We start from the raw sequence: 23974 nt of genomic DNA on the forward strand, positions 1-23974 counted from the left end.
TCGGTGGCGCGCTATGAGCTTGTAGATCTGCTATTTTTCAATAGCTAAAGCATAACATAATGCTAACACCAAAAGGGGTTCCCGTCCAGAATGGGTTAAAATAGCATGTCACAGGAAAGATGTGTTGTTACTCAATTCTGGCTGTGAACTATTCAGACCTGCCAAATCACCTTAGCTAACCAGTTAGGCTAAGCGATGTAGACCCGTGTGCTACCCACTGTACTGCCCCTTGATGATAAAGTGACCCCCACGAGGAAAAAAAAGTAGCACCATTCTACTGCTTCCAATGTCATCCGATTAATAGCCACAGTGGTTATTAAATCACTGCTTACAGAGACTGTAAGCAGTGACATTTGTCCACATTATCCTTTTTTTATGTGCTTGTTTGTATTGTTGGAATTACTTTTGACTGAATATACCTCAGCAGCACTTAAACACAAAGTTCACAATTAGAAATGTCTATCTGTAGAACATTGTAGAATGTACAAGTACTGTCTGGCTCGCCATTTCAAAATTGATAATAATTAACCATACACGATAAAGGACAACCTTACTACTGCTATTTTCTAGTACTACTATTTATGGGGTATTTCCAGGTTTAAATATTATTTTGTGGTCCTTCTTGCCAAAGTAATAGCCTTTCTCTTTCCAGCTAGGTGGGTGTCTTGCTGCTCATTTAGCTGGTTATGTCTTTAGGCCACGATGGTCCTAAAGACTCAGTCCTGTTTTAGTGCTGTTTGTAATTACTTAAGAGGTTGGAAGTGCGTGAGCAAGGCGAACCAGTAGCCATCGGCACCAAGAGATGTTACTGAAATATTTATCTGAGAACGACTTAAGAATTAGAGAAATGGATCTTTTTCTTAATTCTATATATAAATATATATATATACAACACATGTAAGATATTCATATTTTATATTTGAAACCAGTATGTTATCAAGACTGAATGTAGTGTTTATCATACTTATACTCAAACTCCCGCCCCCCCTCCACAAATAACGTCCTTCTCCGATTGCAAAACGGCAATCTTGAAAAACTGTCAAGACCAAAAACAAAAAAAGAAACCGTGACCACGCCTTGTGGGTGTGAGTGGCTGATACCTGTGTCTGTTCTTCTGTATAGACTGGGTCTTTTGGAATAGGAGGGGGCTCAGCGGTCCCTGTGGTTGTGAGGAAAACGAGACTCTGACGCATCTGATCTTAATCTTTTAATAGATTCTTTGAGGGGATTGTTTTGTTTGATTTATTGTGGACTTGATTTGCTGTGCTGTCTTTAACAATCATTTGATTTTTGTTTTTATATATATATATTACTTTATGCCTTTAATTGTTTTGTATCGTGTGTGAGAGGGCAAGATCACTGGCTTTCTTAGTTTGACAAAATATTAACATTATCATTTATGCCTTATCGTTACATAGAAGACAAGAGCATTGTAGCATTATTGTGGCCGGCGAGAGTGTGAGAGCAAACGAGAGGGTCACATCTCTTTGGCTTTAGCTTTGAGCTCGCCTGGTGCATTGTTTTCACTGAAACAATACAGTGTACATGGGGCATTTTCAGTGTGTGCTGTCCTGGCATGATTTATGTGGCTAGATTTTTAGGTGTGACTCAAACAGGTTGAAAATACCTGTAAGAAAAGCTTTACTAATTACTCAATTCCAGCAGGTGCGCTTGTATGTGGTGTGTTTGTGTCAAAGCGAGTGAATAGGGGGATGGTCTGCAAAACATTATGCTCTGTTTTCTTTCCCATCTTCCAGTGAGTTTAAAAAAAAATCCAAATAAGAATTAAACAATGGAAGTAAGAAAAATGTTTTGTTTTGGAGTGGTTTCCTCTACTTTTTCCCCAAAGCCTCCAAGCAGTCCATTGCCAGGAACGGATTTGGATTACAATGGTGCAACCAAAGTTTGTGGGAAGAGTAGAGTTGATAACTTCAGTTTGGTCAGTGAGAGTAGACAAAACCTGTATTGGACTCCCTTGCTCCTTTGATCTGCTCGGTAGGTTGAACCAACCGCATTGGTTTGCTGGTTTAATAGGAAAAAAACGAGTGTGGAGCACCAGTAATGCACGTGCAAGCTGTTGTATACCTCATTTCTAACTAAAACTTGCTTTAATCTACTTAACAAATAATACAAAAAGTAACAAAAAACAAACAAAACAAAACAAAACACATTGTCATTGTTGGAGAAGCCCACTTGTCTTGTTTTCTTTTTGTTTTGTTTTTAAGTGGGGAAATGCCGCCACAAGGGGGAGACATGTTACATACTTGTACAAAGAATTAATGAATGTCTTTATTTTTTCTGTTCTCAGCCTGTTACCATACACAATGTTCTCACAGGGCACAATGACTATTGCAAACCTTTGGATGTATAACTTATTTAGTATATTTTATTTCAATTTATTTTTTTAAGTTGGCCCCATCTGAAATATTTTGGCCGTGTCTTTTGAACAGAAACTGACTTTACATTGTAGTGTAGTTACTTGTACACTTTAAGGGTCTTCTGTTTAAACAAATTCTATGATTTTGACAATCGTGTCTTGTTTTGATTGTGAGCAGGTACAGGTATGTGCGTGTCTTGTCCCAACGCAGGTGTGGTGTCACAGCTCCTTTTGTCTAGTGCCCTCTCCTGTGGTAACAACATTAACCAAAGACTTCTAGTGATTGTATATGGGCTACACCAGCTCTTACCTCTTCCCACATCACTGATCAAGATGAAATCCCAACCACGATAAACTGTTGGAATGCCAAATAATAATAGATTTGCAAGTGATACACATGCTGGCTTAAGGATGAGTTGGGCTTCAATCTTGATACTCCTGTATGACGAACAGTGTTTGCATGTGTATGCACATCACACACCAGCCCTGTCTGTGCAGTGGCATCAGTGCCTGTGGGTGGGGATTGGTAGAGTTTGGCAATGGCCAAAGTGGGCTTCTCTGACGGATCGCTAAATGTTCCAATCCGGTGGTAGCTGGGTGATGTTTGCTAATACAGGGGTTCTCAACGTTTTTGGCCGGGGACCCCCGGAAATGCTTTGGCAATGTCTCGGGACCCCCGCCCCGCCCCCTCCCGACCCCCAATATAAATTGACTGCTACAATAACCTTAAACCATTTTGGGCGGGAACCCCTTTTGGTGTTTTAAGCATTGTTATAATTTAGCTATTGAAAAATAGCAGATCTACAAGCTCATAGCGCGCCACCGAGTGGCGCACTATGAGCTTGTAGATCTGCTATTTTTGAAAAATCGTGAAAAAAAATAACTTTTTTTTTTTTTTTGAAAATAATTTGGGGACCCCCTAAAATAATTTGGCGACCCCCCCCCCCCGAGGGGTCGCGACCCACGGGTTGAGAACCCCTGTGCTAATACACGTTGAGGGTTGATCCTGTGCACACTGTAAATGCTCAGGACTTACATGTCTGTCTGTCATCAGTGCTGTTGCTATGATACATATGAAAATGCTCCTGCCTCTGTCTTTGCAATACAGTGCGTCTGTCTTCTGTCGCCTCATCTGTACACTGTAGTTCCTTGGATAATGCAGCGCTGTCTTCTCGATACACACTCTGTGGTTTCTAGAAATCCTCCTGTCTCACCACTGTGCTCGCTTTCCCTCTGTCCTCCCTGTATCTTTTGACATTGTCTTCTCTGACTTTTGATCAGCTGTGTGACACTATGCATCACAGTCCTTCACTCTGCATGGACTGTCTTCGCTGGTCGTGTGCTCTCTGGCCGCCGGGCTTCAGTGGCACTTTGTTCAATGCTTTAACTCCACGTGAGGTTGTAGGAAACTCACAAGCGCTATCTATCCCAAAGCAAAAATCCAAATATTTTAACTTTTGACAAATACAGATACCAAAGATAACTCTCTGTCCTGTCTCTCTTTCTCCTTGCTTTCATCCCGCAGCTTGTGTATTAAGAGACAAACCCAGCACTGGCTTTAGTCCTAGCCTCAGTAATTCCAAAGCTTAGATGTATATTTTGGTATATTTCTGAGAAAACCTAAAGTGGGGAAAAAAAATCTGTTTAACTTCTTGTTGGTTTGTTGTATCACTTTTTTCTGTCACAGCATGGAACTAATTGCAGAACTGTCTTACTATTGGTAGGTTAAAGATATAGTATTTTTGTATGTTTTGGGTGTGTCATGTGTGCGATATCAATTCACAGCCCAAGCGTTTATGGTTTAAAACGAGAATAACGAGAATAGGAAACAGAAAAAAAGGTAAACATGTACATATTACTTCCGTTTGTGTATCTCAAGAACTGAATTCTGTAAAACATTTATTACTCACTCGGAGGCTTGGGCTAAACTACAGGAATGTGTCCCCCTGTTTATTGTTTTTCCCTTATAGTCTGATTCGACAGTCTGTGAATCAGCTGTGTCACTAGAACTCTAGGATCTCGGACACTCATTGTGACATGATATGTCATTGTCGGAATCCTGGGTTCCACTATGGACTACAACACTGCTTACCTGACAGACCAGGTTGGGGGGAATGGGGACACTTCTCTGATCCGACTACATAAAAACCCTCCAGTCATGGGGGGGCGCATAGAACTGAAAGATTGTGTAGAATTTTAAGTATGTGAATCAGGATACATAGTAGTTTTTGATGCATTTGTCTGCTGTATTTTTGTTTGTTTTGTTTTTATACACATATAAAGATCTTTTACTGTAAACTGTACAGTTCTCTTTTGTTGTAAACATCATTAAACCATTTTCCAAGTGATTTGACATTCATGCTGGCCTTTATTGAAGAATGTGGTGTACATACCGTGCATAGCATATATATATATATATATTGGTAGAGAAGTTCTAGTGTAAGCAAGAACCTACACAAATGGCGCAATGCAAATAATTCAACCAATCTCGAGTGGGCATCATGTTAATGGTTAATGTGGTTAAACGCTAACGTGACATGGATGTGTTCCAGGTCTCAATGGATTAAAGCCATTCAAAGGCACAGGCAAATATTTGCTTTGTTGCATGTTCAATAATATAACGGATTTTCAGCTGGTAAATCAACACTGTGGCAAAGTATAAGTCATTAGGTGACTTGAGTGTAGATGGTTTGGATCAAAGGCAAGATTGATTGAAAATTGCATTGCAACAGTTTGCAGAATGGGTACAGGTCAATACAAAATCTGCTAAGGGGATAAAACCAGACTAAGACTTGTTTACATAAGGGTCCTCCATTTTCAATTCATCAAAAATATTGAAAGACATACAAATATACACTTTATATGCAAAGAAATCACACCCGTGTGAAGTGGGGCATTGTTACATCTTCCAACATTGCTACCAATGTATATATTTTATGATGTAATTATCAGACAAAACAAACATTAAACTTCATTCCATTTCAATGGTGTTTTTGAGTGGTGTAAACCTTTGTAGTTTGTCTGTCTGTCTGTTCGTACCAAAAAATTAGCATGGTTGCTATGGTCACCCAGTTCACACGGGTGTGATTTCATTACGTCAGACATTACGTCAGACCACAGCTGATCAGTCTATATAAGACCTTACACCACTCAGTTCACACGGGTGTGATTTTTAATGTTAATCCTCAAAAAAGGAGAATGTCCAGTATAGAAATAAAGGGAGGGTGGGGGGAGCCTTTTACTTTTTTTTAATTTTTTTACAGGGGCCAGTTTCTGATTGCAGCCACCCGTAAGTGCTCTTTGAGAGCATTTTTGAAGGAGTCTAGGGATTCACATTTCTTAACGGCTGTTCGTAGGACGTTCCACATTTTCGTGGCATAGGAGCTAAATGAATTTAAACCCCTTTTTTTATCCCAAGCTGGGTTGAACGTGGTGTCTCAAAGGAACCAGGGGGACGTCAGCGTGTAGGCCTAGAAGACGAAGTGGAAGCTGCGGCCGAAGTCGAGGCTGTGGCCCGTGTAGGCCTAGACGAAGTTGACACTGTGGCTGAGGTTGAGGCTGTGGCCCTCGGGTTCAAAACTTCATAGGCATCCGCATCCCTGCTGCTTGCTTGGAGAGACTGGGCAAAGGAAATGACAGGTGCATGTTAGTTTTAAACGACTTTCACTTTCAAACACATGTGAGAACCTCAGACAGTTTCTTTTTTGAGTGGTGTAAACCACTCCTACAACTGGCTTTGTTAGTCTGTCTGTCTGTCTGTCTGTCTGTCTGTGCGTACCAAATGAGCACGGTTGCTATGGTCACCCAGTTCACACGGGTGTGATTTCATTACGTCAGACATTACGTCAGACCACAGCTGATCAGTCTATATAAGACCTTACACCACTCAGTTCACACAGGTGTGATTTTCTTTCAATGTATTTTTATTGAGGCTCTGAAATTTCACACCTGTTCAATCGCAATTCAATGTAAACCACACATTTTTCTTTTTTCAACACAATATAGGAAAACAAGTACCACAATACGGACATTACAATGCACAGACAAAAAAAACGGAAAGAAAAACAAGACACAACGAGTATACCACAGTCTTGACAAGCTCAGACAGCTTCTAAATATGTTAAAGAGTGCCAGGATGAAACACAGTCTTCAAAAGACTAGGTAGGCTATTTTGTATACTAATAACTTATTCTCTTTGTCAATTACAGTAACTCTAGTAACTTGTTACTCAGAGCAGTGTAGATGTTTTCAGGCTGTTCTTTCTCACCAAGGTTGTAATCAAGTAGGACAGGACAGTAAATGATGCTGAAGCCTACTGTATACTATACTTCATCACACACTGGTCTGATTTTTGGTGAGCGAAAAAGCATAAATAAATTAAGCTTTAGGCATTGCTATGAACAGATGTGATGACTCTGAAAGAGGATTTAGAATGTTTGCAAGTGCAAACATGGGCAGTGTTTTTGTAAGATGTATTTTAATTTAAATACATATTTTACACACATTTAAACACACACCTGAGCCACTGTTGCTCCAAAATGACCCAAAAGAGAAATGTGTTTTCTCCCCCCCGGGACCCAAACTAGTGAAAATTGCTGATCTACAAACTCAAATCAATAGATGGTGAAAAAACAGTTCATAGAATTGAAAAGGAAGTCTGTTTCTTCGTTGCACGGCCCCCGAGGAAGTTGTGGGCTACTTAACTTAACCAGTTCACATCACCTGACAAGAATTTCTCATGATGCAGCAGAGTACATTGAGCACACACGCCAGTGGTCTAAATCTAGGCCGGGGGTGCAGACTCAGGATGAAACTAGGGGGCCCACAGCAGGGCCTGCCATTTAGGGTGTTTTATTTCACGACATACACTATTACTGCTGTTAATAAACATAACTTGCATCACTGCATAAGTGGACAGATATATAAAATAAATAAAATATTGGTGGCCCGTATAAGCTAATCAAAATTACACTCAGTAATTATTAATGTATCTTGATACAAATGTTTTGGGTTGGTTTTTTTGCTCATTGATTTATTGATTGAATACTTTTTTAACAGTTTGCAAAAAAAGCACAGAAGAGTACAGTTTAATACAAATGAAATGCTAAAAGGATTGAACCCAAGAAAGCACTATATGGCTTGTTTCCATTGGGGGAGTATTCAATTCATAGAATAATTTAGTGACAGACAAATATACAATACTATAATACAAAAAGAGAGAGAGAGAAGAGGACAGTAAGCAGTTTGGTGATAGGCTTGGATTTTTTACAGGGGCCAGTTTTGGGGCCGAATTGTAGCGAATCCCTGCCTAAGTGCTGATTTGATTCATTCAAATAATGCCAAGAATGATTAGGATATAACCAAACATATAGGTAAATATTAAAACAAGAGAATTTCACTCCATCACTGAGTAAACGAATACACTCTCAAGGAATTAGGTACAACCTACTCATCGGGAGCAGTTAGGGGTTCAGTGTCTTGCTCAAGGACACTCAAACCGGGCACCTTCTTATTCTCAAGCGGCTGCTCTACCTGCTGAGCCACTGTCGCCCCCAAAATGCCATGCTTTTTCACTATGAGCAGGGAGTACAACACAATCAGCAATTTAAATCAGTGGTTCTCTAACTTTTTTAATCCAGTTGCATACACAACTCCAGTTGTGTATGGATTTTAGGCCATGCCGCCACATAACCCTAGTATCGGGAGAACTCGCCAGTTTACCAACTCGCCGCGATTTAGTGCATTTTAGTTTGACTTCATCTTCATTTAAATTGCATTGAATTGAGAGAGAGAGGATAGCTGTTTAGAGTTAACACTAGAGAAAGTAGGAATGCTACAAGTTTAAACACCAAAGTACCGAAACAATGTAATTCATTAGTAAACAATTCCTGAAATGGTAGGCCTACTTATCATTGGTATTCACATACTCACCTTTTTATCATCATCTAGCTCTCGAGACATTGCCAAAGCATTTCCGGGGGTCCCCGGCCAAAAACGTTGAGAACCCCTGATCTAGCTGACCATTTAATTGCACAAAATAATTTGATCACTTTGGAAATTAACTATAACATTTGTGAGTTTGACATACTACACTGACTTGGTAAGATCATCTCTTGGTAAACTGGTAAACTGGCGAGTTCTCCGGTATCCATAACCCTGAGTGTACAAATGGAACCAAACATACCTGTAAGGGTCTGTTTGGTTCCATTTGTTCAATCTCTGAGTTACAGATGTGATGGTCCATTTGGTTCCTAACTGTCAATCATTTAGCTGAGGACCCCCTGGAACCCCCCAAGGGTCCCCATACCCCACTTTGATAATAACTGATTTAAAATCACCAGTTTATTTTGTTACTTTTTGTTTGCAATCTTTTGATAGCATGAGAATAACTTGGATGAGAATAACTGATTTACCTCATATATTTGTGGGTTCTTCTCCTTGCGAGTTTTTTTCTGTAGACGAAATAGCAGCAGGATTATAATAATTAAATTTAGACTTTAGGAATGAATGGTTTAATGTAATGGTATTAATCAATGGAAATGACTCACCTTTTTCTTTAATTCAAGTCCCTGATCAGAATCAGTGCCCTTGGCCTGGGGAAGAAAATATTGAAAAACACGTGACATCAGTGTCTTTTAAGTTAAATTGTATCACAGAGGATTGTGAAGCATGTCATATGGCTACTATTCAGTTATTTAGGGCAACAGATAAGGACAACTTCACGACATCACTAATGGAGGAAGTTGCTAGTTGTACACACTGTACTAAATGTACAGTATGTACAGTGCAAGGCTAGCAATACAGTTAACTATGAAACCTTTGTTTTTGTCACGTCATGTCACACTCAATTTTGTCACTCAATTTGTCACGTCATATATTGTGCACAGGTCTCGTGACATCTCTATGACAATCAGGGATCATATCATAGTAAATGCGACCTGCTGTCGCAATTAAGCCCATATATGGAGATCCCTAATGTCATCAATATTAGTATATATGGATATATGTCAGAAGATGTTCTGACAATCCATATGTTGATCCTTCCCCATCCATCCTTCCTCTTCGATGTCTCCCTTTTGACTGATACCTGTCCATTTAAACTCTAGACGGGCCTGCCCCAAAGTTATTTGTGCAGCAGAGCCCAGCAGCCGGCGAAAACTAGAGTACTCAACAGGCCCGAAAATTAAGGCCCGGCCCTACCTGTGCCCTCATCAAACCCTGTACACTCAAGACACTGCCACCACTGCCACACTTAAGATCTCCATATATGGAGCTGACCTGTTCTGACATTCCATATGTTGATCTGACCTCATCAAACCCTGTACACTCAAGACACGCTCCATATATGGCCAGTGCACGCTCTAAAGGGTGAGGTCGCGCCCAGGCGTCTTACTGGTATTGACCTATACATTTTAAATGTCCATTCACAGCCAGCTATACTTGCAATGCTCTGGAAGCCTGTTAACTGTGAAATAAATTAATATCGACTATGATATAAGTTTGCTTTTATTTGTTTTTTTATAAGGTGGATTTCTTCAGTGCTTACATTACAAAATGTTATTTACTGGATGTTTTCTGAATGTTAGCTGTTCAAACACCTGTTTTCAAAATGTACTGTACATAACATATATTGTTTACTATGAGAATGGGGTTGCCTGACTATAACCTCTGCATAATCAGCACCCGCAACACCCAGAAAATGTATACAATAGTAGGTCATCAAAACCAAAGCAAAACACAAGCACCACTTGAGCACTACTGTACTTTATAACTTGCATAGTAGTACAGCGGCTTATACCCCAATACAAGAGGTATTGTGCACTTTTTCAAAAAAGCATGAAACTTCTACCATAGTTAGATGATATCATGAGGTGTATTTTCAGATGTGGAGTCAAGTCAGATTTGACCCCTGAGGCCCGGTAGAGCATAATATGTGACCAATACCCATAACATCCTATATAAGGCAAAAAAGTCCAAATTTCATCATTCTTTAAGTAGCATGTGACATATGAAACTAGGGTGTTTGCATGATTCTGAATCCATTCCAAGCATTAGTTTTGCAAAAAAACACTCATTGGGCTTAAAACGGCCATGCCCACTTGCCCAAATGTGCTGGCATCATCAATTTGTGATGACGGCATTGGCCGTTTTTAGCCCAATGAGTGTTTTTTTGCAAAACTAATGCTTGGAATGGATTCAGCATCATGAAATCACCCTAGTTTCATATGTCACATGCTACTTAAAGAATGATGAAATTTGGACTTTTTTGCCTTATATAGGATGTTATGGGTATTGGTCACATATTATGCTCTACCGGGCCTCAGGGGTCAAATCTGACTTGACTCCACATCTGAAAATACACCTCATGGTATCATCTAACTATGGTAAAAGTTTCATGCTTTTTTGAAAAAGTGCACAATTTTTTGGTAATCCGCTGTACTATAGCAACATCCTGTGAGCTTGAAGATCAGCTATTTTCACTATTTTTGAAAATGTCTGAAAATGTGTGAAAAGTCTATAAAATCTATATAGGGTTAAAATGGTTAATAAATACCCACGTTACAAATGGAAACATTAACACTGAGGATTGTATTGTGTATAGAAATGATGTAAGTACGTACAGATGTCGAATCTCTCCTAAGACACAAAATCTGCACAGAGATGAGAGGGGACAAGAACAAAACATTTCCTGTGAAATCACACCTTTGTATTTTTTACAAACATACTCCGTTTAGCCCAAATGTGTGACTGTATCTTGTGCTGTTTGCATAAAGTATTCATTCATTTGCTATTCCACTTAAACCCTATATTCTTTCGTGAAACGGTCCTTTAGACAACAGCAGACCAACAAGCTCACAACACGCGACGTGTTGTGAGCTTGTAGATCTGCTATTTCTGGCCAATGTTCTCCCCAGAATAAAGGGTGTTGGGTGTTCAAGTGGTTTAATATTTTTTTGCATATAATGCCATGCCTAAAACAAGGATGCCAGGAGGCTACAATGTATCATTGTCTTTGCTTCAATCCCAATTTGTTATGGACTAACGTTTATGTTACTGTTGCTTACCTTCTCTTTGAAGAAGAACCCAGTGGCAAGGACACAATAAAGAAGCAGAATCCCATCCAGTACATAACAGATTTCTGCATTGTTGAAGCCTGAAGCCTCTACAGGACATGTAGTACAGAAAATAACAATTTGACCAAAAAGCATGACTAGGACATAGATATAAGATATGACACAGATACATAAAATGAATACATATACAAATTATACATGTCTTTGTTTATACAGTATGTATATGTATTGTCCATGTCTGTGTGTGTGTGTGTGTGTGTGTGTGTGTGTGTGTGTCTGCGCGCGTGCGTGCGTGTGTGTAAATGCTTGATTGTCCTGAAATAACTACAGATCATCTTGCGATCATGGGATCAGAGTAGCTGCAATGCCAAATTTGTATTTATGATGCCCTGGAAGGAAGACATTTTATGGTTTTATGGCCAGATTGGCCACCAAATTTGTAGACTAGGCTGTATTCTATCTGATAGGGACATCCAAGTAAAATTTTAATGCTGCTTCTCTCTAAATTTACAATTTTCTAAATTAAGGTTAATGTTAAGAATACAAAATAGTAGGTTGCTAGTTCCAAGTGATTTGTAGATGTTATTATCTTTGCCATGCCAACAGGCTGGAAGGGCAGCAGCAGTCTCACACGTTAATCTAGACAGAATAAATACTTGTATTAATAAGTCTATTTATAATATATATTATATATATTTAACTTATAAATCTGTGAAACGTCTCTCGATAACTCTAAATAACCCTCTGTATATAATTCTTGCCACTGTGTACTAAGATGCACTGATGTTAATAAATTAATAATAACAAGCACTAGTCAACTGTTACTACTAGTAGTAACTTAAATTATCGACGGAAAACCTTTTTTCTCCCCTCGATAATTTAAGTTACTACAGTTCAGTTATTATTGATTATTGTTAAAACCCTGTAACTAATACTATTAGATTACATTTAAAACAAATAAAACCAAATAAATATAGAGAATACATATTATAGAAATTGCCATTATTTTATGAATTCTGTATTTTCACTTGGATTCCATGTGATTTTTATGATATTTTATTACTTTACTAAAATTAAAAAAATATGTTTGCATTTGCACTGTTATTGTACATGTTATTGCTCTGCCCGTCTACAATGTTTTAGATTTATTTTCCTTATAGTAGGGCCTATAGCCTCAAAAATCTATATTTTTCCACAGCAAAGTGTTCTGCTTCAATTATCTTGCTATTTGGTGATCAGAAAAGAGGACTCTGTTTGTTCAAAACCCATCTCCAAACAACAAAAAATGGATGCACATGCAGAGGCTCTAAATGAGCAAATGGGATGTTGGAAATGACATTCTATAAAAATCGTATATCTTTATCAAACACCTTCAAGAACCTCCTTTTCCCCCCCTTGCTGTCTTTATAATAAATAAATATGTCCACCTTTTCGTACAAAGTTAAACACCTTTGGGTCTGCTACACTTACCTGAAGATGATACAAGCGACAAGACCAAGAAGAGCACTAACATAGTCATCCTCAATCTGTCCATTGTGTTCGTTCTCTGTCTCTCTTCTTTCAGTAAAGGTTGATGTCTCTCTTTTGGGCTGACAACAGGTTTCTTCTTGTTGTCTAATTTTAACACATCGCTGTTTCCCCTCACTCTCATCACAGGAAGTGGCTAGCATGACACAATTTACTGCATAGGCCTACCTATATGGACTGAGTCTTGGTTTGTCTCTTTCCATTCTTCAAAGCATATTGTACAAACTTCTAAGATCTAGGTCTATAACTGACGATGCCTGCCCTGTTCCACTCTGCTTTTTCTCTTTTGCCTTTCCTTATTTTGCACTAGCATTAATTTAACATTCATGAGGTTTTGTGTCTCATATTTTCCTCCATAAATTGGTGATTGGTGGCTACACTTTGATGCAGTGGTAAAATAAAAGTTCATCTCCAGTTGCAGATGAAAATGTTTTTTTTGGCACTGGCATTTAAAAAGGCAACTAGAAAAATGTATATTTACTAAAGCACACAATTGAGACAGGAAAGAGAGGTAAAGGCCAAGGAGATGATCCGATCTAGAACATAGAACTGACAACATAGAAGGCAAGGCAAGGCAATTTATATAGCACCTTTCATACAGAACAGAGAACCTAGAACAGAAGACACAGGGCTGCAACATTAGTGTCTTCTGTTAGGCAGAGAACATAGAACACAGAATGTAGGACACAGAGAAACTAGAAATGTGTATACAGGGCTGAGCACATAAGAGAATAGTACAGAGAACTATGCTGCCCTGCAAAGCCAAACTATGATTATTATATATTTTTGAGTGGTGTAAACCACTCCTACGACTGGCTTTGTTAGTTTACGTGTATGTCTGTCTGTTCGTACCAAAAAATGAGCATGGTGCATTGTGATTGGCCGGAATGAGACATTAGTCAGTGACCACAGCTGATCAGGCTATATAAGACCTTGCACCACTCAGTTCACACGAGTGTGATTTTTTTACTGATAAATGGGTTTAAAAATGTTTCAACTGGTCACTGGTCAGTCAAATGAGATATCGGCATAAGTGATATTATATTTTATTGTAATTTTTTAGCAGGTATTGCTTATTTTATTGCAATTTTCAGTGATGAAAAAGACAAAGTACCACTTGGACTGAAGACGTTTGAGCACAGGGCCCTGCTAATCACATTTATTTACAGTACAGTACAGTACAGTACAGTACAGTACAGTACAGAACCGACAGAGAGCACAGGTGGTGAAATTGCAATGAGGGCGCCGAGGTGCAGACTAGACTAGAGGGGTAGCTTGCACAACCGCAACGAGGAGAATGTTTTTTCACACTGGGACGTCAAAATGCCATGCCCTTTGTCATCTGACTGATTGCAGCCTGGCCTACGTGAAATGCTGCACGACTCTTTCTTGAGTCTGTTGCAATCCAATCATCATATACAAAAATAAAACACGTCTGTTTGGTCATTTTAACATCCGCTTTGCATGCTTTCTTGTTTTCCACTTTTCCCTAATGAATTAACACAAAATATAGTAGGCCTATCATGCAAAGCATTCATAATTTATTATCTAAAAATAAAAATAAATAAACCAAAGGGACAATCTTCAAACGCGTGAGTACCAATCGGGTGCCAAATTGCCAATGATGAGCTAATGCAAAACCAGAGCAACTTGTTCCTCTGTATTAATCATGTGACTTCATCTGGGCGGTTCTTAATCACATGATTCTGAAGTCATTTCTGATTTTCTGTATCATCAGCGGCGAGCAGGACAACAGTAACCTCTAACGCATATTATTATTACTTTAAACCACAAGCGAGAGAGCAGAGAAATCGGAATCCCAATATGCACGTGTGATCTTCTAGTTTAGCTGGAACCTCGTTATTTTGCCAACGTAGTGGGCTTTTTTATTATTATTTGTTTTACCTTGCCTTGGGACTTTCTCGTTGTGACGCTACTAGCATAGCAAGCAAACAAACTAGCATCCAACGTTGACGTCGGGTTTGTTGTTGTTTATTGAGGAACACGGAACCAAACAAACGAATAAACCAACATGAAGCTTCAGCGCAGTCACTGCGACACGCCAAGCTGCGTTGTCGGGCTGTTCATTGTGCTATTAGGTGAGTGTAATTGTTGTCTAGTATGTCTACATTCCTCTCCAGCTGTGGTGATGACCAGCGGCCTCTGTATACTTCGGTGTACGACGGTGTCGCGCGCTGAAAACAGCCGATCTACAAGCTCACAGCGCGTCGCGGTGCAACGCGCTGTGAGCTTGCAGATCGGCTGTTTTCGGCGGCACCGTCGCACGATGTCTTTTTTTACGTGATTTTTTTCCCTTCTCTTTAATAACACAATTGACGTATGTTTTCAACTGAAAAGTCTTTTCTGTTGTGTTGAGTACATTTATCTTTGTCGTTTGCTAAAAAAAAAGCTTTAGAATTTGCAAGTCTTTTATAAAGGCCAGGGCAAAAAAGTGCGCACGAATACATTCACATTTTCAATAGTTTAATTCACTTTCTGAAAATGGACGGCCAACGGTTGCTTCGACAGATTTACCCTACTACTACCCATATATATATCTATGCTACTACTACAGTGGAGTAGCAGGAGTACAATCATAATCATTAGGTTGATTTGTGGACTAAACTGGTTTCGCTACCGCCATCTTCAGGAGAGCTGATGAACATGACCAACTCAAACCAACTAAATGGAAAAAGCAGCACTCAAACAAAATATCCAAGACTGGCTCAGATGCAATTTCTCATCTCGGCAGAGTCTTCTTCAGAGCAGACTAGTAAAAAGTGATACTGGGGATGTGGGTTACCCCCTCTATGATGATTTCCTGTTCTTGGCTATATAGAAGTGTATATTTGTAGGTCTCTAAATGTTATGATGAATTGAACCAGGTGGACCCTCTTGTAAGTGTAATGCTTTATAGAGTGTATGCGTATGCATAAAGTGAATGGCAAATTGAGTGGCAAAGCGACAGGCAAAGTGAGTTTAACATTGTTTAATGTCGTTTAATACAATCAGATAGGACTTTTCTGTTTGTATGCATGGGCTGTCAAGGCCAGAAAGTAGTTTTTTGACACTCAGTAGGCATTCCTGCATAACTTCCGGGTTTCATGATGTCACACGCATACCCTCTATTGGGTCGTCCACTCACAGTTGACAGTTTTTGTATTGAGTTGTGTTCACTGCTTGAAATGTACTGTAATTCTGCAAACTGTTAATAAATACTTCAAATACTTACCCCTGCCTCTCTCTCTATCTCATTAGCAGGCAACAGTGCAGCTCTATCTCTGTTTCTGGCACAACAGTGCCACTTTTGCCCCTACTGGTACTCATAGTCGCATAGTCGTCACATAGTCACATAGGTTAGGACGGACATTGCTGTTCCTTGGACTGGTTGCACCACTCAACAAGTCATACGGTAGGCCAGAGGCCTAACAGATGATGACACTTGTTACCTGTGGTGTCATTTTAGCACATAGTAGACCCTACAGATCAGATCACATATGATATTGGTCATGCATTTTAGACTGTTTTGGGCACAATACGCTGCACAATAAGGCTTCATCCTGCTCCTTTTTTTTTTTGAGTGGTGCAACCACTCAAAAAACTCCAACGAACAGCAATGTCCGTGTCCGTGTGTCCGCCTATGTGACTATGTCACTATGAGCACGAGTACTAATGACTACCACAAGTGGTGCTGTTGTGCCAGAAACGGAGAGAGAGAGATAGTGCTGCACTGCTGCCTGCTATTGAGAGACAGACAGAGAGAGAGAGGGGGGGGGGGGCAGTTGCACCACTCGGTTCACACGGGTGTGATTTTTAATTTTTTGAGTGGTGCAACCACTCCAACGAACGGCAATGTCCGTGTCCGTGTGACTATGTCACTATGAGCATGAGTACCAATGACTACCACAAGTGGCGCTGTTGCCAGAAACAGAGCGAGAGAGATGGTGCTGCACTGCTGCCTGCTAATGAGAGACAGAGAGAGAGAGAGAGAAATTAATACATCAATGCCTGCATTTGTAAAATGCCTGCATTTGTAAAATGCAGGCATTTTACAAATTGATTGATGTATTAATTCCTCTCTCTCTCTCTCTCTCTCTCTCTCTCGTACCCATGGTGTTTTTCAGACATGTATCGTGCCCAAGTTGAATATTCAATTATTGACCGTTAAATAACCACATACTTATTAGTCACACTATTGTGTTACTTTGTCCTTGGCCTGAGCTGTACATGCATACGATCCATACATTACTGCCCAACATGCATGCATACTGTACATGCATCACATACCATATTTGTCAACAGAACAGCACAATATTACTGAGGCCGAGTACAAATTGTAAAGTATACAAGGATATTAACAATGTGATTTTTGAAAGGGTTATACGGTGAAATCCAAAGAAGTTCATCGTATTCTTTGATGTACGCATAATTGCATATGTTTGAGGGCAGCAGACAAGCTTTACTGCCGAGTATGTTCATCACAAGGCTCCTCTTACTTGTGCAACGCATAGGGCGTCCACTATAGTTTGTGTAATTGACACTCACAATTTTGACGGTTTTGGAATTCCTCTCTCGGTGATCATTGGATACTTAACTAACTTGGGGAATGTTCATGTGACCATCTCACAAGTTAAATCATTGTTTAAATCTAGTTTTAACCTCAATCATGACAAGAATTTAACATGGCCAAAGACTGACTAAATTTCATCATTTGTCATCTTTGTAGACGGCACCACAAGCACTAAAGTCTGCCACAACACATGACATAGATTTCACTTTACTGTTCAGGGTTTAATGGTACAAATTAGGGTTGTTATTCACCTGCACTACAGTATATTGCATTAACTCGACTGACTCAATTTGTCCTCCCAACATCAGCTGCCACCTTTCACCAGAGCTTTGCCACTGATGCCCCACCCACTGGTTCTCCGCAAATCGCTGCCCCTCTCCTCAACAACCCAGGAAGACCAGAAACGGGCAATTACACAGTCAAGACCAGTAATGGAACTGCTTGTCTGATGGCACGCATGGGCTTACAGATCAACATCTCCTTCAACTCTACCACCCAGAATAAGGTACACACACACACACACACACACACACACACAGGCATACTTTTTCCCATAAATTGTACTTTTTTTGTACAATTTCTCCTAATTAATGCACTTGACTTGACCAAAACATTGCAGAAATGAATATTAATCAGGATTACTAACATGATTTGGGCTGGCTGGGTACTCCTGTGCCTCTAAAAAACGAACACAACAGCCAAGCTTATGTCTGGCTATTGTTACTGATTCATCTTTGACAGTGTATTTGTCCGTAATACACTGGTTGGTTGCAGGTGAAGTAGTCTCACAAGGAATGAGTTTCCGTCTTTCCATTGTCAGGGCACTGATAATGGTTGCATGACCAAAACGTTTGTCCAACACTCTTTGAGCATGTGCAAAGATTTCCAAGGAATCCTCCTAAAACCTTTTGTGCTTCCTCCACCAATACTGTCCGGCAGAGTAAAGTGCTTGGAGCCACAACATCAATGTGTTTTTGAGAGTTGGGGGGGGGACACACACATGCAGTAAAGGCCTGGACCGCTGAGCCATGGCCCAGGCCTTCTGTGTTGAGGGTAACAAGTCCACCTGCTTAAACGCATCAAAACACTGGTGATAAAATTGTATGTCCTGCTCTCTTTTGTACTTACAGACCGTGTTGGATTTGGTGAATCTTCAGCCAAATATAACGAAGAGCACTGGTTCATGTGACGTAGACAGTGCCTCTCTGGTTTTAACAGCAGATGTTGAGAAAACCAACCTCACATTTGTGTTCTTACTGGTGAGCTCCTTTGTCTTTTTGTCTTACAATTAATTACTCGTGACTAAATGAACGGGAAGAAACAAGTTCTGTGTGGTAGCGTTCATCCTCCGTCGTCCTGAGTGTTCGAATTGTCTTTTTTTTTGCTTAGGTTCTTAACTGAGATAAATGTCCCATAATAATTTAAGCGGCACTTGAATTCTCTAATGCACACTACTAGCAGCGACAATTCTGTCATAAGTAGGAGAGGAGATATCTTTGCCAGATATTTTTTTAATTCAAAACGTGTTTTAAACTTCAGAATTGTATGCAAAGCAGTAGATTAAAGCAGACCTGATGCATTATCTTGAATCATTTTATGCATTAATTCATTATTTTTAATGCAGTCAAACTATGCCGATAAACATGTTTCTCAAAGTGTGTGTGTGTCTGTGAGAGAGGGACACATTCATGTCAGAAGGTCTGCTCTCGGCACCTAGGATAATTAAAAAAGTGCTTTATGTAGTGCTTCTATGTCAAGGAAAATTTCACTTACTCTTAAGCACCACTAGATGGCAGCTTCCGAACATGCAAGTAACTATTGCTTGTTTGAATGTGACTGAGGGGTTATTGATTCTTTACCCTCAGAATGCTACAACCAGTAAGTACCACTTGAGTGGAGTGACTCTGTCAGCACTCTGGCCAGACATGAGTGGTGAGTAAACATCCCATTATCAACATGGCATGAATAATACACATGCATACATTTTGTAACCCTCTTCGAACCCTAATCTGCCAAGTGGATATCTTGTGTAGTGGGCAATTTGCGATCATCCCATTTTCTGCCATTGTTTTGGTCATTTCATCCATTGTGTCCCAAATAATTTGTTATGTCTTGTGCATTTTCCTGGCCCTTTTTCACTTTTGTTGTTGTTTCTCCTTTTTTTACAGCACCCTTCATAGCCACTAACGGTAGTCTGGACTACCTGCAGGGAACCCTGGGCCGTTCATACATGTGCCATGAGGAACAGACCTTGGATGTGGTCCAGAGCTTCTCCATCAACACCTTCCAGCTGCAAGTGCAGCCCTTTGGCCTCACTGGAGAGCAGTTTGGAGCAGGTATATATGCTTTCAAGATTTTTGACCGTGCGTTCAACTTTATAATTGAATCATCGTTTTCAAAAGGTCCAATATAGCCACATTACACACTTGCTTTTAGTTCCATATGTGTTTTGCCTGCAAGGTTAATTATTTATAACCTTTATTTCCCCAGTAAAAATACATTGAGATTGTAAGTATGCACTTGCCAAGATGCAGGATATTTCACAAATTCCATGGACAGAACAGGACAAAAAACAAAGAGGCAATATTTTGCACAATGAGACTGGCCAAGAAATCAAAGCATGATGAAAAGAAAATCACACCCGTGTGAACTGAGTGGTGCAACTCTGTTTGGGGGTCCCCAGGGGGTCCCCGGAACATCCAGACTCTCATGAACGCGCCCAGGGTGCTGGCCCAGTTCCAGCAAGCCGCCCTGTGTCCGAAACGGTCGAAATGACAGACTTACTTACTGTGTGGGGGAATTAGCAGACTTCTCTTCTTTGTTCAGACAACACAAACATTAAACATCTCCGTTCATTTTCCCATAGACATTTCAAAAAGTATTTATTTAAAGACGTTTACGCCGCGGACAAAGCCAACTCAAGTCGTAACAAATCATGACAACAAACACCATTTTTTTTGGGCTGAACAAATGATTAGAAAGAAGGAAAAAAACGGCAGGTTACAACACTTTTTGTTGTTTTTCTTCTTTGTAATTATTTGTTTGGTCCAAAATATTGTGTGTGTTGTCATGAGTTGTCATGACTCGAGTTGGCTTTGTCCGCGGCGTAACCGTCTTTAAATAAATACTTTTTGAAATGTCTATGGGAAAAATGCATTGGGAATCATTTCCTGGGCCTGCTGTCGTCATGAAAGAGGGCGGGACTGCGACGCTCTATAGCTGTTTATAGGAGGGGCTAGCGCCCCTCAAAACGGTTTGGCAATGGCATCTTCCACACACTACAGTTCTTGCCCTTTATTAAGTTGTACTTGCACAGTTGTGTGTTGGGGAATCTGGCTTTTAATGTAAAAGTAGCAACTAGGGCTGTCAAAACCGGCCAAAGATGACATGCTTTTTATACACGTTTAATATGTGGCGAATGGCTCAATCTATTTTTATAAAATCTTGTAAACCTTAATTTAAAGACTACACAGCCTTCACTGAAAGTCTCTTATCTTACCATGGTTGGAACTAGCTCAAATAAATGACACTGATGATACTGAATCTTATAGCCTAATTTGACTTGTGTGTATATATACACCATAATACATTATACTTTCCATCTATAACTAAAATTTGAAATAAAAAAAACACCTTAAATATTTTGACGCTTGATATGACCATAGGTTAAAATTTCAACTATTCATTGAAAGTTGGTTATCGGAAAGAAATCTTTGCTTTACAACCATGATCAACCAACTCCTCTTGTCTCCTTTCACTCTCCAAGCTGAGGAATGTCAGCTGGATGAAGACGACATGTTGATCCCCATCATAGTCGGTGCAGCTTTGGCCGGCCTCGTCCTCATTGTCCTCGTGGCCTACCTCATCGGCAGGAAGAGGAGTCATGCTGGCTACCAGACCATTTGATTGGTCACTCCGTCACGTGGCCACAGAGGCCAGAGAGCGCTATCCCACCCATGCAATTAACCACTATTTTAAAAGACTGACACTACCCCCCCCCCCCCCCCCCCACACACACACACACACCTTGCCCCCCCCCTTTCTTCTGTGTCTATGAAACCACCTGTATGTCTAGAGTATGAAACCTTGCTGCTCCCACTCCATTTGCCTGTATCCTAAACACTAGAAAAATGTCATTACTACCTTTTTATGGGGGTTTTCTTGATGGTGATATGCACCTTCTTGACTGACTTTCTCTTTTGTACAAAATGGGACGTTTGGTGAGAGATCGTAATGGAACAACCAAAAGCTGTTTACTTACACCTTTTGTAAGGAATGGGTTCAGTGTTGGCTGGCTCTAGTACCCATAGAACCGTAGGTCAGATATTCCACAAACTACAATCTTCGCTTGCTTCTTGGTGTGTAGTTTAGCTTGAATCATAGATATTATTTATTGATTTCTGACAATGGAATTTTGAGGGATTTTCTTTCTGTGCAGGCATTGGAATAACTGGTTCTTTATTGTTTATCAGATTTTGTTTTTTGTGGCCATTTTAGTGGTCTTGTCTTAAAGGAGCTGTTGTTACTTCAGTGTAAAGGGAATATATGGTTCTATTCTATCCCCTTCTGTGAAGACGAGAAACCTTCCAGTGTTTTATATTGTAAGTCAACATACAGCCCAAGAGTGCATACAGTAGAGATCTGCAAAGAGTCAGCTGGGACTATCGGCCTCAAACAAGCAAGTGTAAGGAGTTGTGCTCTTTAATGGTTGGACCTTGGGTACAAAGTCCAGCTTGGTGTGATTTAGTTGAGGTGTCCTTGTTGACCGGGTTAAGTGAACTAATAACGGGTGTTACTGTATGTGCTGCACTGAGACTGCTGCCCACCCAGATATTTGCTGGTACTACACACGCACAAAGGTCATTAATTGAGACTAAAACCTCATAACTGTTTGCTGAGGGGGTTGAACTTTTCTCAGGATGTCTCTGTAATGGAGGATTAACTGTAATGTCGAGATGATGTTCTGGTTACTCAACATGAGCAATCTAGGAACACTTTTTTTCTTTTCCCTTATCTGTCTTGAGAGATTACAACATTGTCCTTCTCGATAGCGAATTAGCTTAAAACGCCACTTGGATTTTTGTTACATAAGGGAAAGTGACTGGACTGAAGTCTAGAGAGAAATCCCAATTTAACTAAAGATGGCCAAAATACCCATGTCAAATTTTCGTGTGCCTTTCCAGCTGTGAATTCGATGGGTTTGCCAATACCAGAGGTACTCGCTCATAGACGGTGCATGCTGTCAAGTTTGGGACATACCTAAGGCATCCTGTACTGTTGTTCTGAAGATGTGCATTATATGAAGTCAAAAGTATGTTAACATTTTCTCCATCTAGAAATGTTAATATCCATGTAGCGGTTTAATAAGGTTTTAATGGAATGTTTGCATTGTTTTCTAAAAGGCCAATAAAAGTGGAAGAACAAGTCTTTTTTAAAAAAAAACTTTGGTTTGTCTAGTATAAACGAACGGTGCATTCAAATCCGTTTGCTTATGAAAACTCCCTTGTTAAATTGGGTCAAGAATTGTCCATTACAAATGTGCACTTACAGTACTTAAGTATTAAACGGCTGTTTAGACTAATTGCATATGCTAATTTATCTCCCAGTCCCAACTTGGTTATGGCAATTCACAAATTTCTCCCGCACATGTCACTTCTAACCCCTACAGTTTATTTGCGATGGTGTATAGTCAAACACGTGTCTCCTCCGACCGATACCCATGAAGCTGCCAGCCGCTTCCACAGAGTCATAGTCTCAAGACTGTTGGCCTCCTGCAAATTTCAAATGCTTCCGTCATACAGTCTGGAGCACGGAAGCTCTGATCATGAGCAAGCGATAAAGTGGAAGAGAAGCCTCCTAAGTCTCTGGTGATGGACAGAAACGTTACCCCCTACAACACTACCTGGATTCTGGTGAAGGGCAGAAACTACCCCTGCACCATCTGGAATCTCCAAATCTTTTTCATCACTTTAACCCATTCTGGGCGGGAACCCCTTTTGGTGTTTTAAGCATTATGTATACTTAACACCCCGAACGCCCAGGACGCTCAATGTGTATTTAATGGATTAAATAACCCTGGCCGCTCAATGTGTTAACTATTGAAAAATAGCAGATCTACAAGCTCATAGAATATTCTTTCAAAGTGAACATTTGTAACTCAAATCTTTGCTTCTGGAAGGTCCCTGGAACAACATATCGTCAGATGGGGGTCGGCAGCCAATTACATATATATTTGGGTGTCCATGACATGAAAATGTTTGAGCACCACTGACACAGAAACATGGGTTTTTCCAGAAAACTGTCAGGATTTAGAAGGCATTTGTAGAATTGGCCTCAGGTCTCGGCAGAGAGGCCCTTAAACATGCTTGCTCAAATTATTTTTGTAGGACAAAGGACGGTTAACATGAACAATGAATGTATTGAGGC

At 40.0% G+C, this 23974-nt stretch overlaps 2 protein-coding genes and 1 long non-coding RNA gene across 3 annotated transcripts; 2 read left to right on the top strand and 1 right to left on the bottom strand.

Annotated features, from left to right (window-relative positions):
- The first annotated feature begins 24 nt into the window (after window positions 1-24).
- LOC306935738 lies at window positions 25-4725 on the top strand. Its single transcript, XR_013791418.1, has 2 exons — window positions 25-2974; window positions 3351-4725. It is a non-coding gene; the product is annotated as an uncharacterized lncRNA (long non-coding RNA).
- Window positions 4726-5719: 994 nt separating this feature from the next.
- Window positions 5720-13017, bottom strand: LOC306935722 (uncharacterized protein). Its single transcript, XM_079518900.1, has 6 exons — window positions 12922-13017; window positions 11443-11540; window positions 10999-11028; window positions 8926-8970; window positions 8791-8829; window positions 5720-5996 (listed from the first exon to the last, which is right to left on the bottom strand). The coding sequence occupies exons 1-6, from the start codon at window positions 12983-12985 to the stop codon at window positions 5835-5837; spliced, it is 438 nt and encodes a 145-aa protein (XP_079375026.1). The 5' UTR covers window positions 12986-13017; the 3' UTR covers window positions 5720-5834.
- Window positions 13018-14674: 1657 nt separating this feature from the next.
- lamp1b (lysosomal associated membrane protein 1b) lies at window positions 14675-22973 on the top strand. Its single transcript, XM_079519005.1, has 6 exons — window positions 14675-15077; window positions 17857-18053; window positions 18679-18807; window positions 19414-19480; window positions 19717-19884; window positions 21315-22973. The coding sequence occupies exons 1-6, from the start codon at window positions 15011-15013 to the stop codon at window positions 21452-21454; spliced, it is 768 nt and encodes a 255-aa protein (XP_079375131.1). The 5' UTR covers window positions 14675-15010; the 3' UTR covers window positions 21455-22973.
- Window positions 22974-23974: the final 1001 nt, after the last annotated feature.

Source organism: Electrona antarctica, assembly GCF_951216825.1.
Source record: "Electrona antarctica genome assembly, chromosome: 13".
NCBI classification, from domain to species: Eukaryota; Metazoa; Chordata; class Actinopteri; order Myctophiformes; family Myctophidae; genus Electrona; species Electrona antarctica.